The sequence below is a fragment of the Equus asinus genome, chromosome 2 (assembly GCF_041296235.1).
Source record: "Equus asinus isolate D_3611 breed Donkey chromosome 2, EquAss-T2T_v2, whole genome shotgun sequence".
NCBI lineage: Eukaryota > Metazoa > Chordata > Mammalia > Perissodactyla > Equidae > Equus > Equus asinus.
Window position 1 is genome coordinate 48,829,001 of NC_091791.1, and position 17,724 is coordinate 48,846,724.

At 38.4% G+C, this 17,724-nt stretch overlaps 1 protein-coding gene across 1 annotated transcript; it reads left to right on the forward strand.

Annotated features, from left to right (window-relative positions):
• Positions 1-438: 438 nt before the first annotated feature.
• TFAM (transcription factor A, mitochondrial) lies at positions 439-17,447 on the forward strand. The gene is made up of 7 exons (XM_014852963.3): positions 439-1,137; positions 1,707-1,825; positions 3,093-3,163; positions 3,579-3,728; positions 7,143-7,238; positions 12,965-13,021; positions 13,786-17,447. Exons 1-7 carry the CDS (start codon positions 1,037-1,039, stop codon positions 13,930-13,932), a joined length of 741 nt encoding a protein of 246 aa, XP_014708449.1. The 5' UTR covers positions 439-1,036; the 3' UTR covers positions 13,933-17,447.
• Positions 17,448-17,724: the final 277 nt, after the last annotated feature.

Consider the following 17,724-nt stretch of genomic DNA (forward strand, 5'->3'; position numbering starts at 1 on the left):
TGGGAAAACTCTGATCTGGTGCAACATCCTCATCTGCAGTGTGGGAAAGTGAATCCCAGAGAGGGGATGCGACATTCCCGGATCAAGAGGGTTAACCTTAATGCTGGTGCTAGAACTCGAGTCGCCGGACAACTAGCTAGCCAAAGACTCCTCCCCACGGATTAAGCAGGGTTGGATGCCAGCCTTGAAGACTGGGGTCAGCGATAGTGGCTGTGGATGGGACGATGGTCTCGGTCAGTATTGCTTTAAACGTGCTCCTATGACCACTGGCATTAGAACTTAAACCTTGAGGAACTTAAAACGCAGATTCATGGGCCCCACACAGACATAGTGAATCAGGCTCTGCGGCAATGCCCGGAAAGCTGCGTTTTTAGGTTTGAAAATACGCCCCCCCCCCCCCCCCCCCCGCCCTCCGCCCTCCGCCCTCCGCCCTCCGCCCTCGGCAGCAGTTTTGGACTCAGCTCCAGCTCCGGCTTGAACGGAGGGCTCTGCCAGGCTTGCAGCCCCCGCCTGCCTGACCTCAGAGCAGCGCGGGCCGCACCGCTAGCCCGTGTCCTGGAGGTGAACTGTCTGTTACGCACCGGCCCTTCCGGCCGTCACAAGCGGACGCCAGCCAGTGCCCAGTCGGGGTGAGGCCGCCGCCGCGTCTCCACCAGCCTCCCGGCCCAAGAGAGGAACCAACAGCGGAGGGTGGCGGCCGGGGGCAGACGCGGCTCAGCAGCGCCCCCGGCAGGGCCAGGACCTTCCGCAGCCGAGCTGGGTCGCGGATTCCCTTCCCCGCCCCGGAGCTCCTCCTCCTTCTCCGCAGTCCCGCCCACCGGGGAGGCCACTACGACGCCTGCGCCAATTCTGCCTTGCCCCGCCCCCTATCTACCAGCCGGGTATTATCCGATTTCCCATAGTGCCTCGCGAGTGGCGGGCATGATAGCAAAATCAGGAGGGTCGCACGCGGGTTCAAGTTGTCTGGGTTGGGGTTGCTCTGTTGTGCAAGGGGGCTCTACGAGGTGGCCCGGTCACCGCCTTGTCGGCGCGTGCAATGGCGCTTCTCCGGGGCGTGTGGGGCGTGCTGAGCGGCCTGAGCAAGTCCGGAGCGGACCTGTGCGCGAGCTGTGGAAGTCGGCTGCGCTCTCCCTTCAGGTAGGACCGCTCGCCTGCGCTTCACCGGGCGGCGGGGCTCAGGACGCGCTGGGGTCGGGCTGTGGACGCTTTCCCCCACTTTCTGTCCCTTCTAGGAGGTCAGGGCCACCTTGGCCTTCTGACTCAGACCTCGACCTTGCTGAGGGGATGATGGCTTTGAGTCCAGGCCTTCCTGCCGGAGTACCCCCCCCCTTGCTTCCGGCCATCCTCCGCCTTCCCCCTTCCTCCCTGCTGTCCAGCCTTGGAGCACACGTTCAGTGTCCTCTGCGAAGTCGCGCCAAAAGTCTCCCGCCATCATCTAGGTGTTGAGGAGGCGGGGCCCGGGAGCTGGACTGTAGGTGCTTTCCGCCCCTCTGCCCTTCCTAGGAGGTGAGGGTTTTGAGACTCAGTTTTGAGGCTCTTCCCTCTGCTTAGCACAGGATTTTAAATGTCACTAGCTTTCTTGTCGGAGGTGCCGGATGCTAGATAGTATCTTGATGACATGTTATTTGAGAGTCTGTATTCATATACATATAAATATTGGCACTTAAATATTTGACGTTGGTTACTTTCTTCTTATTTCTATGTAGTTTTGCGTATATGCCGAGGTGGTTTTCGTCCGCCTTGGGTAGTTATCCAAAGAAGCCTATGACTTCATACGTTCGATTTTCTAAAGAACAGCTACCCATATTTAGAGCTCAGAACCCAGGTAAGGAGTTTTGGGGCTTCTACTCTATTCTGATGTAACAAAGAGGCCACTAAGCAGTTAACTTGATTTGCACTACAAAAGCATCCAGTGACTGCAGAAACCTAACCATTCGGTTTGATAGGCTGTGAAATAGGAGGTATGACGTATTTTTTACCAAATAGAAATGCTTTAAATATAATTGGGAAATGATGAAAGGTATTTTAGAAATAGCAGCATGTAGAGTGAAAAGCCCCCGGGGAAGAGGATGGAAAACTTGAATTTTGGTCTAGTTGCCATTGCCTTAGAGGACCACTGAAGAGTCCTTTAATCTCTTGCTTAGCTCCTTCTGCCTCAGGGAATTGTTAATGAAGTTGCAAAGAAATAACTTCTCTGGAAGTGTTCTGTAAACTGTAAAGCCCTATGCAAATTACTGTTAATTTCGAGAGCTTTTTCACTGAAAATTGGTTCTTGTCTTGGGTTCCTGAAGAAAGTTTTCCAGGTAGGATGTTTGTTGCCTCCCTAGAAAGGCTGTGGGGCCTTCATTTGTGGTTATAGTGTAAAGATAATAACTAAATTAACAATAGCTAACCTTTGCTTATGATTTCTAAAGGCCTTTCACATGCAGTAATCACAGGGCACTTGTGGAAATCAAATGAGCTATAATAAAAATTCTCACATTATAAAGAGTTGGTGTAAGAGGCATGCTTAAGTACTCACATCTTCTAAAATGTAGGAGTTGAAACTAACAAGTGATTTATTAAATCATTTACACCCTCTCATTCCAGTTAAGATGAAGGAAAAAATGGGGAATAGTGAATTGATTTTAGAATAGTTTGTTTGCAAATGGTATTTCTGTAATTGAAATATAAAGTGGTGTTATATGAATCCAGATTATATTTTGTTGTAAGGTTTTATGAACTAATAATTCCTGAAAGACTTGAAAAAAATGTTTTGATTGTAATATGAAGTAAAAGACTTGAATAAATTGATTACCCTACTTCTTAAGCTAGTAATCAGTTTCTGAGGACCATTTTGATCGTATGTGATATATTCCTTAATTATTAGATAACAGACTTTAACAATGTTGGATAAAGTATTAAATAGTATTATATTTAAATTGGTTGGTTAAAGAAAAGCTGAACCTTTGTATTAAGTTGTGTGTGGTAGAGAAGTGTCTAATAAAACTTAACTTTTAGAGCTAATGGATAATGCTTTCCTGGAAGTTTTTAGAAATTAATCCTTAGACATAAAATTGTGACATCTTTTTTCATTTTATTCTAATTTATAGATGCGAAAAACTCAGAACTAATTAAAAAAATCGCCCAGGTATGGAGGGAACTTCCTGATTCAGAGAAAAAAGTAAGCATATAGATTTTCAACAATGCTGACCAGTTATTCTGTGGTTAAGAGCAATTGTCATGGCCTTTAAGGGACCAGATGACCCAGAGGTTTTTTTAAACATCCATTATGTACAAAGGAACTTCATACCTTCTGATCCACATAAATGATGAGAATATGGATGTGTGGGGGTGGTGATGAGGGATTGGCAGCAATTTGAAATTGAAAGCTAATTGCTAGACTCTCACCTTGGTTAGCATGTATATGAAAAATACATGTTTTAATCCATATAAGTGTGATCTCAGAGCACATTTCCACTTGGTGGTTTAGTCTGTCTTTATCCGAAGTCATGCACTTATTTTTCCCTGGCAGATGTGCTGTGTATAATTTGCCAGCAACAGTTTATTGACTTTTTATTTGGGTTTTTTATTTATAGATATATGAAGATGCTTACAGGGCAGACTGGCAGGCATACAAAGAAGAGATAAACAGACTTCAAGAACAGCTAACTCCAAGTCAGATGGTATCTTTGGAAAAAGAAATCACACAAAAACGTTTAAAAAAGAAAGCATTAATAAAAAAGAGAGTGAGTATCATTGAAATATTCTTTCCCTTTGGCAAAGAACTGAAATTTATGTAACTATGAGTATTGGTAGTTTTCTCTTATTTTTATTGTGTCTGTGTGGTAGAATGTCATCAGGTGCACTCCAGTTAGGAAAAAATGGGGTAGCTCTCTTCTGCCACTAGGACCTCTTGCTGTCGAGTCTATCTTGGAAACCCTTGTTGCTACTTTCAGATGTATCCGAATTTAAGGTATGTAGTTAGGACTGGCATGAAGGCTGTGGGAACAGAATTATGAGACAGCCAAATCAAGAATAGCAAGAACTTTTGCTTCTGGATCTTGTCTAGGATAACCTACTGATTTGAATGGTTATATAGGTAATGGTGAGTTTCATTCTGAATATTGCTGAATAGACTGAATTCATTAACACATCAAGGAAAAGTGCCTATTGTATCTTATCAAATAAGAAGTCCCTTTAGGGGGAAATCCTACTTTTCCTCATTAAAAACTCCACATGGTTCAGATTTTATAGTTCCCAGCTTAAGGAATTAATCCCGTAAATTCCATTGTTGGAAAGTGAGACTATTTTTTGTAGAACCAGTATTAGGTGTGAGATGGTCAGCTTACTGGTCCAGTACATACACTATAGAAAATGGTCATCAGAGTTAAAGCTATTTCTCTGAAAAAGCAGATTCCAGCCTTTAATGTGAGTTGCCAAGATATCTTTCCCTGCCCCTGATGTCTTAAGCCCTCCTAGCCCTAGGGTTGAGGACTCACCTAGTTTCAAGACAATGTTGGTAATCTAAGGCTGCTGATCCAATTAGTAAAAGCGAGCCAGAAAAGATACTAAGAGTGAGAAATAAAGTCTCTGCACGGGGTAGTATTTGGCGAGGTGAGTACTAAAGCTTGCTCTCCCTTCCTCCTCAGTGCACCCAGCCAGTGCTAAGAGTGGAGGACCAGAAATGGGAATTGGCAGATATAAGGGGTTTCCGTTTTCAAACACTTCTGTTCTTTTCTCTCTCCTCCTGGTGTTCCCATTATGTGTTCATTAAACTTATGGTAGTTGTCCCATAGTCCTTGGATATTCTTTTTTTTTCAAGTCTTTGTTCTCTTTGCTTTTGAGTTTTCAAGGATTCTATTAATATGTCCTCTAGCTCAGAGATTCTTTCCTCAGCCTTATCTAGTCTACCTATAAGCCCATCAAAGGCATTCTTGATTTTTGTTATAGGGTTTTTGATCTCTCACATTTCTTTTTGGTTCTTTCTTAGGATGTCCATCTCTGCTTACATTGCCCATCTGTTCGTGCATGGTGACTAGAGCCCTTAGCATGTTAATCATATTTGTTTTAAATTCCTCGTCTGATAATCCCACATTCCTGCCATGTCTGGTTCTGATGCTTGCTTTGTCTTCAAATTATGTTTTTTGTGTTTAAGTGTGCCTTGGAATTTTTTCTTAATAGCTAGAGATAATGTACTAGGTAAAAGGAACTGCTGTAAATAGCACTTAGTAGTGTGGTGGTGAGGTGTGGGAGCAAGGGAAGCATTCTATAGTCCTATGATTAGGTCCCGGACTTTTAGGGAGCCTGTGCTTTGGTGTGTGAACTTCACAAGTGTTTCTCAGTTTTTTCTTTCCCCCTTAGGTGAGACAGGATGTCTAGAATGGGTGGAGTTGGGTATTTCCCTTCACTCAGGTCAGTTAGGCTCTGATAATACTGTAGCAGATTAGGCTCTGGTTAACAGTTGCCCCTGAGGGCAGGCTTCTTAAGAATAATAGAGTGCTCAGACATTTCAAAATGGTTCCTTTTCCTCTCCCGCTTTGGGAAGCAGGAGATTTTTCTCAACATTTACTGTGGCAATCTGGTTGAGCTCCTGGAGGTAAATCTCACAATATTGTGAGCGCCCTAGTATGAGTGGGTCCCTTGGGATTTTTTAAACTCCCAGAGTTGTCCACATGGAGCCTCCAGCAATTCCTTAATTACAGTTTGGATTTTCCTACCCTGGCACCGGTTCCTGCACTGCTTTCCACTCCTGAGTCGCTGCTCCGGTAAGCCCCGGCTCCATATGTTCACCTGTGTGTCTCTCCAATTTTGGGGGAACAGTTTGCCCTGTGTCCTCTTCTCTCTTACAAATCTAAGAAGAGTTGTTGATTTTTCAGTCTCTTCAGCTTTATACTCTTGTTAGGATGGAGTGGTGACTCCCAAGCTTCTTATCTGTAGAACTGGAAACCTGAAGCCTGAGAGTTTTTTCCCTGACTTCCATTCTCACTCCCTGTCGGAATTTTTCTTCCCATTAAAGATTCCCAGTACCAACTAGTTAGAGATCAGGTGAGAAATGTGGGAATCAAGAAGTTGAAAATGAAGTACCTAAGAGAGAAATCCCTAGCAGTAGTTCTAGAAACAGAAGGGGACGGGGCTGGCCCTGTGGCTGAGTGGTTAAGTTCACAAGCTCTGCTTCAGCAGCCTAGGGTTTCACCAGTTCGAATCCTGGCACCACTCATCAAGCCACGCTGAGGGGGCATCCCACATGCCACAACTAGAAGGACCTACAACTAAAAATACAAAACTATGTACCGGGGAGGCTCTGGGGAGAAAAAGGAAAAATGAATCTTAAAAAAAAAAAGAGAGAAAAGAAAAAGAAGGGAAAATAGTGAAGTTGTAGAGTGTCTGGAGTCTACAGTAGTTTAATGACTGAAAGGTTCAAAAGAAGGAAGTGGTCTCTAGATGTAAATCAGAGGAGCCCTCCTTTTACTTATGAATAAAAGTTGAGTTTGTTACTGACTATAATCAAATTGCCATTAAAAGCCACATAATTTTATAAATTATAGGTGCTAGTCTCTATCCAAATTCAGAAACTAAATAGGTTAGGATAATTCAATATCCCTCATTCTCTGAATCTAAATTTATATAGCAAGGGATACTGGGTATTCTTTTCCGTCTTTTCTTCCCCTCTTTTTGATACCTAGTAACACATGTATTGAGGTTTAAAGGTTGAGAGACATGCAGAGAAGGAAGTGAAATGATGGATGATTAAACAGATACTCCAGTGGTCATGAGTTGTGGTAGAGGCATGTAGTGATTTGGCTAAAGAGATGGTAGTGTCCTGTAAGGATGAAACTGAGATTGTTTTGTCTTTTTAAAAAAGATTTTGTACATTTGTGCTCAGTTTTTTAGTTTGTGGAGAACACAAAAATAATATTTAAAGGAAATAACTCATAAAATCTATTATAATTTTCAAAAGTTAGTGTTATCAAAAAATTCTGACCCCAAGAGGGAATAATCACATGCTAAATATAAGAATCGTAACTTTCACTTTAAGGAACATTCTGTAATGCATAGTGAATAAAGTGAATAAGTGAATGTAGTGAATAAAGTTTCTCTAGGTAAAATTAAGTCTCATAAAGGTTAAAACTGTATCTAACTCTTCTATTTTTATTACTCAGGAGTTAACAATGCTTGGAAAACCAAAAAGACCTCGCTCAGCTTATAACATTTTTATATCTGAATGCTTCCAGGAAGCTAAGGATGGTCCATCACAGGTAAAACAGAGTTGCATTTGTTTTTTAAGTTTTTGTTTATTTTAATTTTTAAAATATTTAGACGGGAAATTTTAGGGGTGCTGTATGTCACATGGTGAGGAGAAGTATTAAGTTACTATAAACAAGTGCTATATATAAATAAGCCCCTCTTTTTGTATCTCTTTTATAAAAGAATCTTGTTTCTTACCACACAATTAATTTGAGTATGTAGTTGCCAATGTATATACTGTGAACTTTTTTTTTTTATTGAGTTATTGATAGGTTACAATCTTGTGAAGTTTCAATTGTACATTAATGTTTTGTCAGTCATGTTGTAGGTTGTCAACTTTTTTTAATTTTAAAAAACGTATACAATTTTCAAGTTTATAGAGGTGTTAAAGTTCTGGAGACTTTTCTTATCCAGCACTTCTTAACTGTTTTGCAATCACTGGGAAAGAATGAGACTAGAGCTATAATATTTTGTGCTAGGATTTGAGTATAACCTACTGCTTCATGTTATATCCTTTAATAAAATTTTGGTTACAGCCATGGGAATGGATTATATATGTGAATGTCATCATACAAATTTGTCAAAAGAAAAAAAAGCTTGTCATTCCTAATGTGACTTAGTCTTTCCTTTGTTTATTTCTTAGAAGCTCCAAATTGGCAATTGTATTTTTCCTTCTATAATATGACATGGTAAGAAAAGTGTATGTTCAGATCTCTAGTTCTTGTCAATCTGAGATGAAGGTTTTTGCCTCTCAGCCTCTTTGGGTTATTTGGATCTGTAGTTCATTTTACAAATCCTGTTTAACATATGATTAAATAGTGTGTGCATGTAGCATAGTCTTCCCTGGCTTCCACTGCTTTACTCCCTTTGGTGTTTTAAATTCAGTTTCCGTGGCCCTACATTACTGAAATGCAAGCCTGTTTAATTTTTTAGTTGGAATTTGCTCAGTCACTAACTAACCTTGGATTTGGTTTTCTTATCAGTATAAGAAGATTATTAGAAAGAAAATCCTCCTAAGTTAGTGGTTCTCAATTCTGACTGCACCTTGGAATCACCTGGGAAACTTAATGGCTGGGTGCTGTCCCTAGAAATTAAAATTAACTTGACTATATCATTTTCATTCGTTTAAAAAATAATGGTTATACATCCTCATAGTTTAAAGAATCAAAATAAGGCTTGTTATGAAAGATACCAGTTTTCACTGCCCTGTCACATTCCTTACTCCAGAGGCAAATACATTCTACTGTATTAGCTGATTCTTGTGGTATTTATCAACCTCCATATCTCTAAATAGCATACTTATATTGTTACTTCTTAATTTTTTTTTCAATTTTAAGCATTACCTATGTTTTAGGCATTAGTTCTCACTATTTAAGATGAACATTTAACTCTTTCTCATCCCACTGTTCACATTTCCATCCCCCTACCTCCCAATATAGTAGTCATAATTTTGGTTAAATCAGAATTATTTATGTTGTTATGATTATGTAAACCCTGTTCATAGCTGAGCTGTGCCAGTTGCTATGTTTGTTTTTTTCTTTCTTGGAAAACTAGCAACTTTCCCTGAAGTTGATTGCCTTATTTTTTTTGTTTGCTTAGTTTTTTATGTCGTGTCAGTTCATCCCAAAACTCTTCAGTATTCACCAGTTTTCAGTACATTTAGGTGCATTAGGTATTCTCTTAGTTTCAGTCTGGAGCCTCTGATTTGTTCCAGTTTGGTTGTTGCCTTCTGTACCTGGTGCACAGCTGACATCCTGGGATCCTCCTTCATCATCATCCTTGTGGTGCTTTTGCTTCTTCTGTTGTTGTCTTTCTTGGTTTACTGATTCCGTTATAGCATCTCCGCCAGTAAGGGTATGCAAGAGATTAGTTTTTTTGAGTTTTTGCATGTCTAAAAATGTCTCTATCGTTACATTTGTTTGGTAGTGTGACTGAGTATAGAATTGTAGGGTAGAAATCATGTTCTTCCAAAATTTTAAAAATATTGGGGCCAGCCTGGTGGCATAATGGTTAAGTTCAGTGCACTCCCCCTTTAGCGGCACAGGTTTGCTTCCTGGGCGTGGACCTACACCACTTGTTGGTGGCCATGCCATGGTGGTGACCCACATACTAAATAAAGGAAGGTTGGCACAGATGTTAGCTCAGGGCAAATCTTCTCAACAACAACAACAACGAAATATTGCTTCTTTCTCTTGTAGCTTCTTGTATGGCGTTTTGAGAAGTATAAAGCCTTTTTGATTGTTGGTCCTTTGAATGTGGTTTGGTTTCTTTTTTCTCACCTTCCCTCTCTTTTTTCTTTGTCCTGACTCTCTAGAACTCTTATTATTTGTTTAAGCATCTTCTGAACTGGTCCTCTAATTTTCTTGTCTTTTCTGTATTGTTTTCTCTTAGCCTATTTGCTTTTCTTTCAGGATACTGCATACATTTTCGCTTAATCTCCCGGTTTTCAGAATGGTACCATTGCCCCCAACTGTACCTCATCTCCACAGACTAACTCTGTTTTACCCTTTTACTATGATAAATGTCCTTGAATCTACCCATGGTGGGGATTTAAAAACTCTTTTTAAACAGACTTTCAATCAGTCTTCCTGTTTTTAGCCTGACATTCACCTCTATCTTATACCTATCTGATGCTGCCAGTTCTTGACCTGCTTGGGGATTCTGCAGTGTAAATCCGTTTGCTTTTCTTGGCTTTCCCCAGTGCCAGCTTGGGAATTAGCTTTCTTGGGTTAGGTCAGTCAGTTACCATTTCTCTGCTTTTTAGCTTCCACAATTTTGTGTTGATGGTGCCTTCTCCTGTTGTCTTTGTCCATGTGGATTTATGCCTTAAAAAATTCTGTTTAATGTTTGTTTATTGCTAACAGTTATGGAGGTTGGGAAGTCCAAGATCAAGGCCCCCATCATGGTAGCCTATGGTGAGGGCCTTCCTGGTTCACAGCTGGCACCTCCTTACTGTGTCCTCACATGGTAGAAGGCCTCGTTGAATACAGTTTTAGGAAGGAGCAAAAGTAAACATCTTTCTGTCCCTTTAATTTTTTTTAATGAATTATTTTATTTAGGTCAAAGATGAGATTATTTATGCATGCAACTTCATAAATTATTGTTGAACTCAGTGAATATGAAACTTTATGGATTAAATATAAGCAAAAAGATCAGTTATGAAAGAATTCAGAGCATTAAAGCAATTTCTTCCAAAGCTAAGAGTCAGTTCAGTTATTCAGTGAGTAACTGTCCCTGAATATATTAGATGTGTTTATAAAGGTTAGTTTAAAATGTTCAAAACATAATGGTTATGTGGTCTCAGATACTATCTGGTATCTCTGTTTTTCTTGATAGGAAAATAAAATTTAATCAGAGTTCTGATCAGAACAATGAAGTTCATTATTCTCACTCTGCTTCTTAAAATCAATGATGATCTCCTCTTAGCTTTAAACAAATACTTTTCAGAACGTGTCCCTCTCTCCCTCAGACTCCCTGTCTACCCTCCATCTCCACCTCTGTCCCTCATTCTCCGCCCACTCATTTTTCCCTCCAGTCTCTGCTGTCTGGGAGCAGCAGCACAGGTTGTATGAGGTGTGCTGACTCCTCTCTGCCCCTCCTCCATCTGTGAGATCCTTCCATCCCTTTAATTTTATTGATGAAGAACCACGCTTAAGGGAGGTAGTATGACTTTTTCAAAGTCACGTTATTAAATTCAGCTAAGAAGAATTAAGGACTGGTCTTTTATTCGTCCTATGACTATATCCAAACACTTTGGCACAAGTTTTAGAAGAAAATATTAAGCTACAGGAAAGAAATAAAAACTCTTAGTCTTTGAAGTTAGTCTGTGACAGAATGTAGGTTATATTTGAATATTAATATTTCTGAATCAAAAAAGATAAATATCTGCACAGCAAAGGAAACTCAATAAAATGAAAAGGCAGCCTACCAAATGGGAGAAAATATTTGCAAATCATATATCTGATAAAGAGTTAATACTCAAAATATACAAAGAACTCATGCAATTCAATAGACAAAAACAATATGAATAAAAAACGGGAAGAGGATCTGAATAGACGTTTTTCCAAAGAAGACCTACAGATGGCTCACAGGTACATGAAAAGGTGCTCAACATCACTAATTATCAGGGAAATGCAAATCACAACCACAATGAGATACCACCTTATACTTGTTAGAATGGCTAATGGCTGTTATCTAAAAGACAAGAAATAAGTGTTGGCAAAGATGCGGAGAAAAGGGAACTTTTTGTGCACTATTGATGGGAATGTAAATTGCTGTGGCCCATTGTGGAAAATAGCATGGAGGTTCCTCAAAAAATTAAAAATAGAACTCCCGTATAATCCAGCAATTCTACTTCTGGATTTATCCAAAGAAAACAAAAACACTAAGTTGAAAAGATATCTGCACTCCCATGTTCATTGCAGCATTATTTACAATAGCCAAGACGTGAAAGCAATCTAAGTGTCCATCGATGGATGAATTGATAAAAAAAAATGTGGTATCTATATACATTGGAATATTCAGCCATAAAAAGAAGGAAATCAAGGGGCCAGCTTGGCGGCCTAGTGGTTAAGTTCATGTGCTCTGCTCTGGTGGCCCAGGGTTCATGGGAATGGATCCTGGGCACGGAACTACATACCACTCATCAAGCCATGTTGAGGCAGCATCCCCTGTACAAAATAGAGGAAAATTGGCACAGATGTTAGGTCAGGAACACTCTTTCTCACAAAAAAAAAGGAAGGAAATTTTGCCATTTGTGACAACATACATGGAGCTTGAGAGCATTATGCGAAGTGAAAGAAGTCAAACAGAAAGATACTGGATGATCAAAACAAACTCACAGATACGGAGAATAGATTGGTGGTTGCCAGAGGTGGGGAGTGGGCAAAATGGTTGAAGGTGGTCAGTAAGTCCTGGGGATGTAATGTACAACATGGTTTCTATAGTTACAAATGTTGTATTGCATATTTGAAAGTTGCTAAAAGAATAAATCTTAAAAGTTCTCATCAGAAGAAAAAATTGGGGGCTGGCACGGTGGCACAGTGGTTAAGTTCACACGTTCCACTTCGGCGGCCCAGGGTTCGCCGGTTTGGATCCCGGGTGCGGACATGGCACTACTTGGCAAGCCATGCTGTGGTAGGCGTCCTACATATAAACTAGAGGAAGATGGATACAGATGTTAGCTCAGGGCTAGTCTTGCTCAAAAAAAAAAAAGGGAAAATGTTCTGTAACTATGTGTGGTGATGGATTTTAATGACTTGTGGTGATCATTTCACAATATATACAAATATTGAATCATATTATACACTTGAAATTAATATAATGTTATATATCAGTTATATCTCAATAATAAAAGGTAAATATCTTCATTCCATTTATTTTTGTACATTTTAACAGTTTAATAGTTTTTATTTAGAAAGAAAAGATGTTAAGAATTGATGAGGCTTTGCCTGTGATTCTTGTTGGAATGAATAATAAAAAGATCTTGGGGCTGGCCCAGTGGTGTAATGGTTAAGTTCATGTGCTCTGCTTTGGCCACCTGGGGTCTGCTGGTTTGGATACCGGGCACAGACCCATGTGCTGCTCATCAAGCCATGTTGTGGCAACTCTCACATACAAAATAGAGGAAGATTGGCACAGATGTTAGCTCAGGGCCACTCTACCTCACGAAAAAAAAGATCTTTGTTTAGTCACTGAAGTCCCTATATCTGGTATTTAAACATATGTTGTTTTACAGGTAAAACTGAAGACTGTAAATGAAAACTGGAAAAATCTCTCTAGTTCTCAAAAGCAAGTAAGTAGAATGGTTTTAGTCTCAAGTATCTAGTTAGAATATCTGTGAGAGAATATATTAGGGCAAGGCTTGATTCATGTGAAAACAAGCTTGTATTACTTATAACACAGTTAAAGTATTTTTAAATTATTTTCGTATTCTTAGAAGAACCAATTTGGCTTTTTTCTTTTGGTAGTTTTGGACTGCAAATAAAATTGGTATTCAAAAACGATGTTGGGGCTGTCCTGGTGGTGTAGTGGTTAAATTCGCATGCTCTGCTTCAGTGGCCCGGGGTTTGCAGATTCAGATCCCAGGTTCGGACCTAGCATCACTCGTCAAGCCATGGTGTGGCAGCATCCTGCATAAAATAGAGAAAGATTGGCACAGATGTTAGCTCAGTGACAACTTCCTCAAGCAAAAAGAGGAAGACTGACAGTGGGTGTTAGCTCAGGGCCTATCTTCCTCACAAAACCAAAACAAAACAACAAAAAAAATGATGGCACTCATAACTTAGAGTGTCCACTGTATCCAATGACAGTCATACTCTGCATCTACTGCTTTCCTCATCCCAAGCCCTGAAATTCTAACAGCTTCACTAGTACCTACAAAATCTTTATCTCTTACACCTCTATCACCTTTTATCTCATAAAAACATTCCTTCTCCAATACCCCTTTATACTTGTAGAATAGTAAGGTAATTTCTAGAGTATATATAGAAGTAGTCCAGAAATTAATTGCAAAGACTCTTCTAAAGAAATCATTTTAACAATTATACTTTTTCTCAGGTATATATTCAACTTGCTAATGATGACAAAATTCGTTATTATAATGAAATGAAATCTTGGGAAGAACAAATGATTGAAGTTGGACGAAATGATCTTATACGTCGCAAAGTGAAGCACCAAGCAAAAGATGGCACTGAGGAGTGTTAAAATAGAAGATTGAGTTATGTTCACAGTGGATAGACATGAGAAACCAATTAGGTCTCAATACGTGAAGGTGTTGTAAAATTAGAAAGGATAAAGTTGGTAAACATTTTATATTTTAATTTCTTTTTCTTTAGCCCATGGACTTCTGCCAGTTCAATACATTTTGTATTAGTATCTTGCTTTGGGAAACCCAGACAGGTGAAAGTTCATGTGAAATTTATATTGTGTTTAGGAACTACTGAGCATCAAAATAGTACATGAAATGTAGCTGTGAATTATTTTACCTTTGATAAAGGCACACCAGACTGTTAAGTTTTTTTATACTTGATGACTATGGAAAGAGTGTTCTTGTTTCCTTATATTATGGAGGCAGGAGTTTCCTATTCAAAAGTACCCAAATTGTAGAAGCTGTAGTGTTCTACGATATAACTGTGCATTTTTTAAAGAGCACTCAGAACTCATCTAGGTAAATTCCAATTCCTAGGTATAACTCATATGTTCACAGTGGATGGTTGTGCATGCAAGGGATTGCCGGTTTCAGTTGCAACTTTTTATAAAAGCGATGGAGAGGTTTATAAACCTATTCCTCATTGTTTTTTTTCCTAAAGTGAAAACTAAGAAATTATGTACCGAATCTATGCATATTGTTTTATATTGCATAGAATAGAAATTTAAAATGTTGCCTAATTATATGTTGTAAGGTGAAACATTCATTTTACAACTTTTCTTTTTTCACGTAAGGATTTGTATTCTGAATTATTTTCTCTCTCTCCTGTGAGTATATTTGTCCAGAAAGTAGAGAACTTGTCTCTTTTAAAATGAGAGATCTAAAAAGCAAAAGTCTCCAAAGCCTCTGGACTTGGAATCTGTAATTTTTAAACATTTTGCATAATAGATAAAAGCCTGTGTAAGGGACCGCCAACTCTGGCCCATGGGCCAAATCCAGCCACTACCTGCTTTTCATGGCCTGTGAGCTAAGAATTGTGTCTATGATTTTAAAGGGTTAAAAAAAAAGGATATTTTAAGACACATGAAAATGAATATGAAATTCTGTGTGCATAAATAAAGTTTTATTGGAACACAGCCATACTCATTCTTTTACTTATTGTTTATGGCTGCTTTTGTGCTACAATGGCACAGTTGAGTTATTGCTGCAGAGAGTGTAGCCTGCAAAGCTGAAAATGTTTGCTATCTGACCCTTTGCAGAAAAAGTTCACCAACCATGGTCTACAGTACAGTGTAGCATAACTAGTGTTCCAACATACTCATGTGTTGGGATAGTTTTTTAACTGTTTTAGAGTTTGTTATTTTAGAATCTTTGTCACCCTTGTCTTAAGAGGAAAGAGGTCAAATCACTAAAGAAGCTAAACAAACTTGCTACACAGTGTTAGCAAGGAAAAACAATCTTTAGTTTCAAATTACGTGGCAGTGTAATAAAAAAGATTCATATAGTGTGGAATGAGATCTCTTAAATTATTCGCTATGGCTGGGTAAAATGAACCTTAAGAGTTTTCCACTTAGCGCATTTCACAAAAACCTTACCATCTTTTAGCATTTGATTATCCTCTTAGGAGAGTCAAGCAAAGGTTTTCAAAACCCACACTACATTTTTGAGCAAAATAATTTCTCTTTCATCATCAGTTCCTGGGAATAGGATAGTTCAAAATTTATATGTACTTTGTATTATGCAAAATATTTAGAAATTGTAGATTCCAGATCTCCAGAAAAACTGAAAGTTTTTCTTGTCTGTGGTTAGAAAATAAGTAAAAAGTCACAAAAAAAATAACTTGTTATATTCTGAACTTGGCTAAGGTAGGGACTGAAGAGAAAAATATAACTTAAGAGGAAGAATAAGATTTAAATATATAAAGTTGGGTGTTTTCAAACAACTTTCTCCTGTGGTTATGAATACAGGACAAAGTCTGCCGATAGTAAAATAAATACATGGATCTGAGGCTGGACTATTTTGAGGAAGAGGGTTTGGGGAAGACGTGTGCTAGAGTCTATCACAGTCTTGGGTTTCCAGGTGAGAAATAAGTGGTAATTCCCTGTGGCATCTAGAATGGTACTGATTATGTACCATCCTTGAGAGAATGGAGAATGTCATCACTCAAATCATTTACTGTGTACTGTGCTTCAGAGGAGCCCAGGGAGCACATGGGAGTCAGTGTTTATAATGAATATTATAGAATAGAATGAGTAAGGTAGAGAAATGAGTTATGTAAATAAATAACCTGCAGGACAAATGTAGTATAAAACACATCTTTGCAATTACCATCTTCTGAGTTCTTTTAGCATTTCACTACCTATTTTATACTGTACACCTTCAAGTCATATCTTCCCAAATATTTTGGAAAGTTGAGTGTCTAGTAAGTTCTCAAGTATTTACAACTTAATATAGGGGAAACAAGTGAAACAGAAAAGAGCTGGAGCAAAACCATTTTATGGTAATATCAAATTTTATTTGTTTCTAAAAGAATGTCATTGTTAATACTTTAAATATTAGGATAATCTGATTCCATGCCTTTCTTAATAAACCTCAGTCCATCTTGAAGACTGGTATGCTGGATAACAAATGCCATCCAGTTTAGCAATATTTAACACAGATTTTCTTTTATAAAGAATAAGAACTTGTATCATTAACCAGTGGCAACTCATATAAAGCCTTACTTTTTAGACTTATTTTAAGTTGACCCAATGAAGTAATTGCTGTAGGAGCTAAAGAAGAGTGCTAGAAGGAAAGATGCTGAAGGAATGAAACAAAATAGTATTTATGCTGTTCTGATCAGTTAGTCATGAAAAGACTTTTATACTTTTGTTGATTGGAATACCAGTATTAGATTTTTTGAAATAATTTGATGACAGGACAGAGGGTTGTGTGATTATTTTACTTTCTAATGTTTACCTAAAGGAAATTGCGTGCAAATTTCAGCCTACTGTAATCATGTAATTTTGCTATGACTTTTGGCTCTTTTTTTGGAAATGCCATTTTTTTTACAAGGCATTTTTTTTTACAGTTGCTCTGAATGTGTATATTTGAATTTCTCAATTAAAATGATATTGCTGTAAGTGGGTTTAAAGTAACTAGAAAATTTTATTTTTTCTTGACATTTACTGTACCTAAAATTAATCACCACCAGGTTGTGCTAAAGCAGCAAGAAGTTTTTATGTGGTTATGATAGTATCCATTATTTTTCTTAATTTTGTCAATATTTATTGTAAGAATTTTTTCTCCTTTCTTTCCTCTCCTCACAGCCACTCTTCCTTCTTCTCTTCATAGCACCATACTCTTACAGACAAATTTGAAAATGTTGTAAGCACAGACCTATGTTATGTTTCTTGAAATTTTAAAGCAGTAATAGTCTTTTAAATTGAACCTGTGGAAAGCATAAGAAAATGAACATATTTATTACTTTGAATTTGTAAAACTTTCCAAACAGAAAGTAAAACTATACAAAGCTAGTATCATCAGTCTCTCACATTGTTCACAAATAAAGTACTTTTGGTAATTCATTAAATCATTGATTATATTTCATAGACAACTGTTTTCTAGTACATTTCCGGGCTAAGGGGCTAAATACTTAAAATTGATCCTAAACAAGAATTTTAAGTAAGCTAAACATTTTTAAATCACCCTAACTTTTAAATCACCCTTACATAATGGTTTCTGATTACATATGTGACTTGCAAGAAAATATTTGAATTTATTCTTTTTTGCCTGTATTAATTTAAAGCTTATCCAGTTTCATTCCTCCTTCCCAACAAATCATGTATAAGATAGGGGAAGAAGGAAGG

Coding starts and splice junctions, on each gene's coding strand:
- TFAM (XM_014852963.3), top strand. CDS start 1,037: ATGGCGCTTCTCCGGGGCGTGTGGGGCGTGCTGAGCGGCCTGAGCAAG. Junction 1,138..1,706: donor CGGCTGCGCTCTCCCTTCAG/GTAGGACCGCTC, acceptor ATTTCTATGTAG/TTTTGCGTATATGCCGAGGT. Junction 3,729..7,142: donor AAGCATTAATAAAAAAGAGA/GTGAGTATCATT, acceptor TTTATTACTCAG/GAGTTAACAATGCTTGGAAA.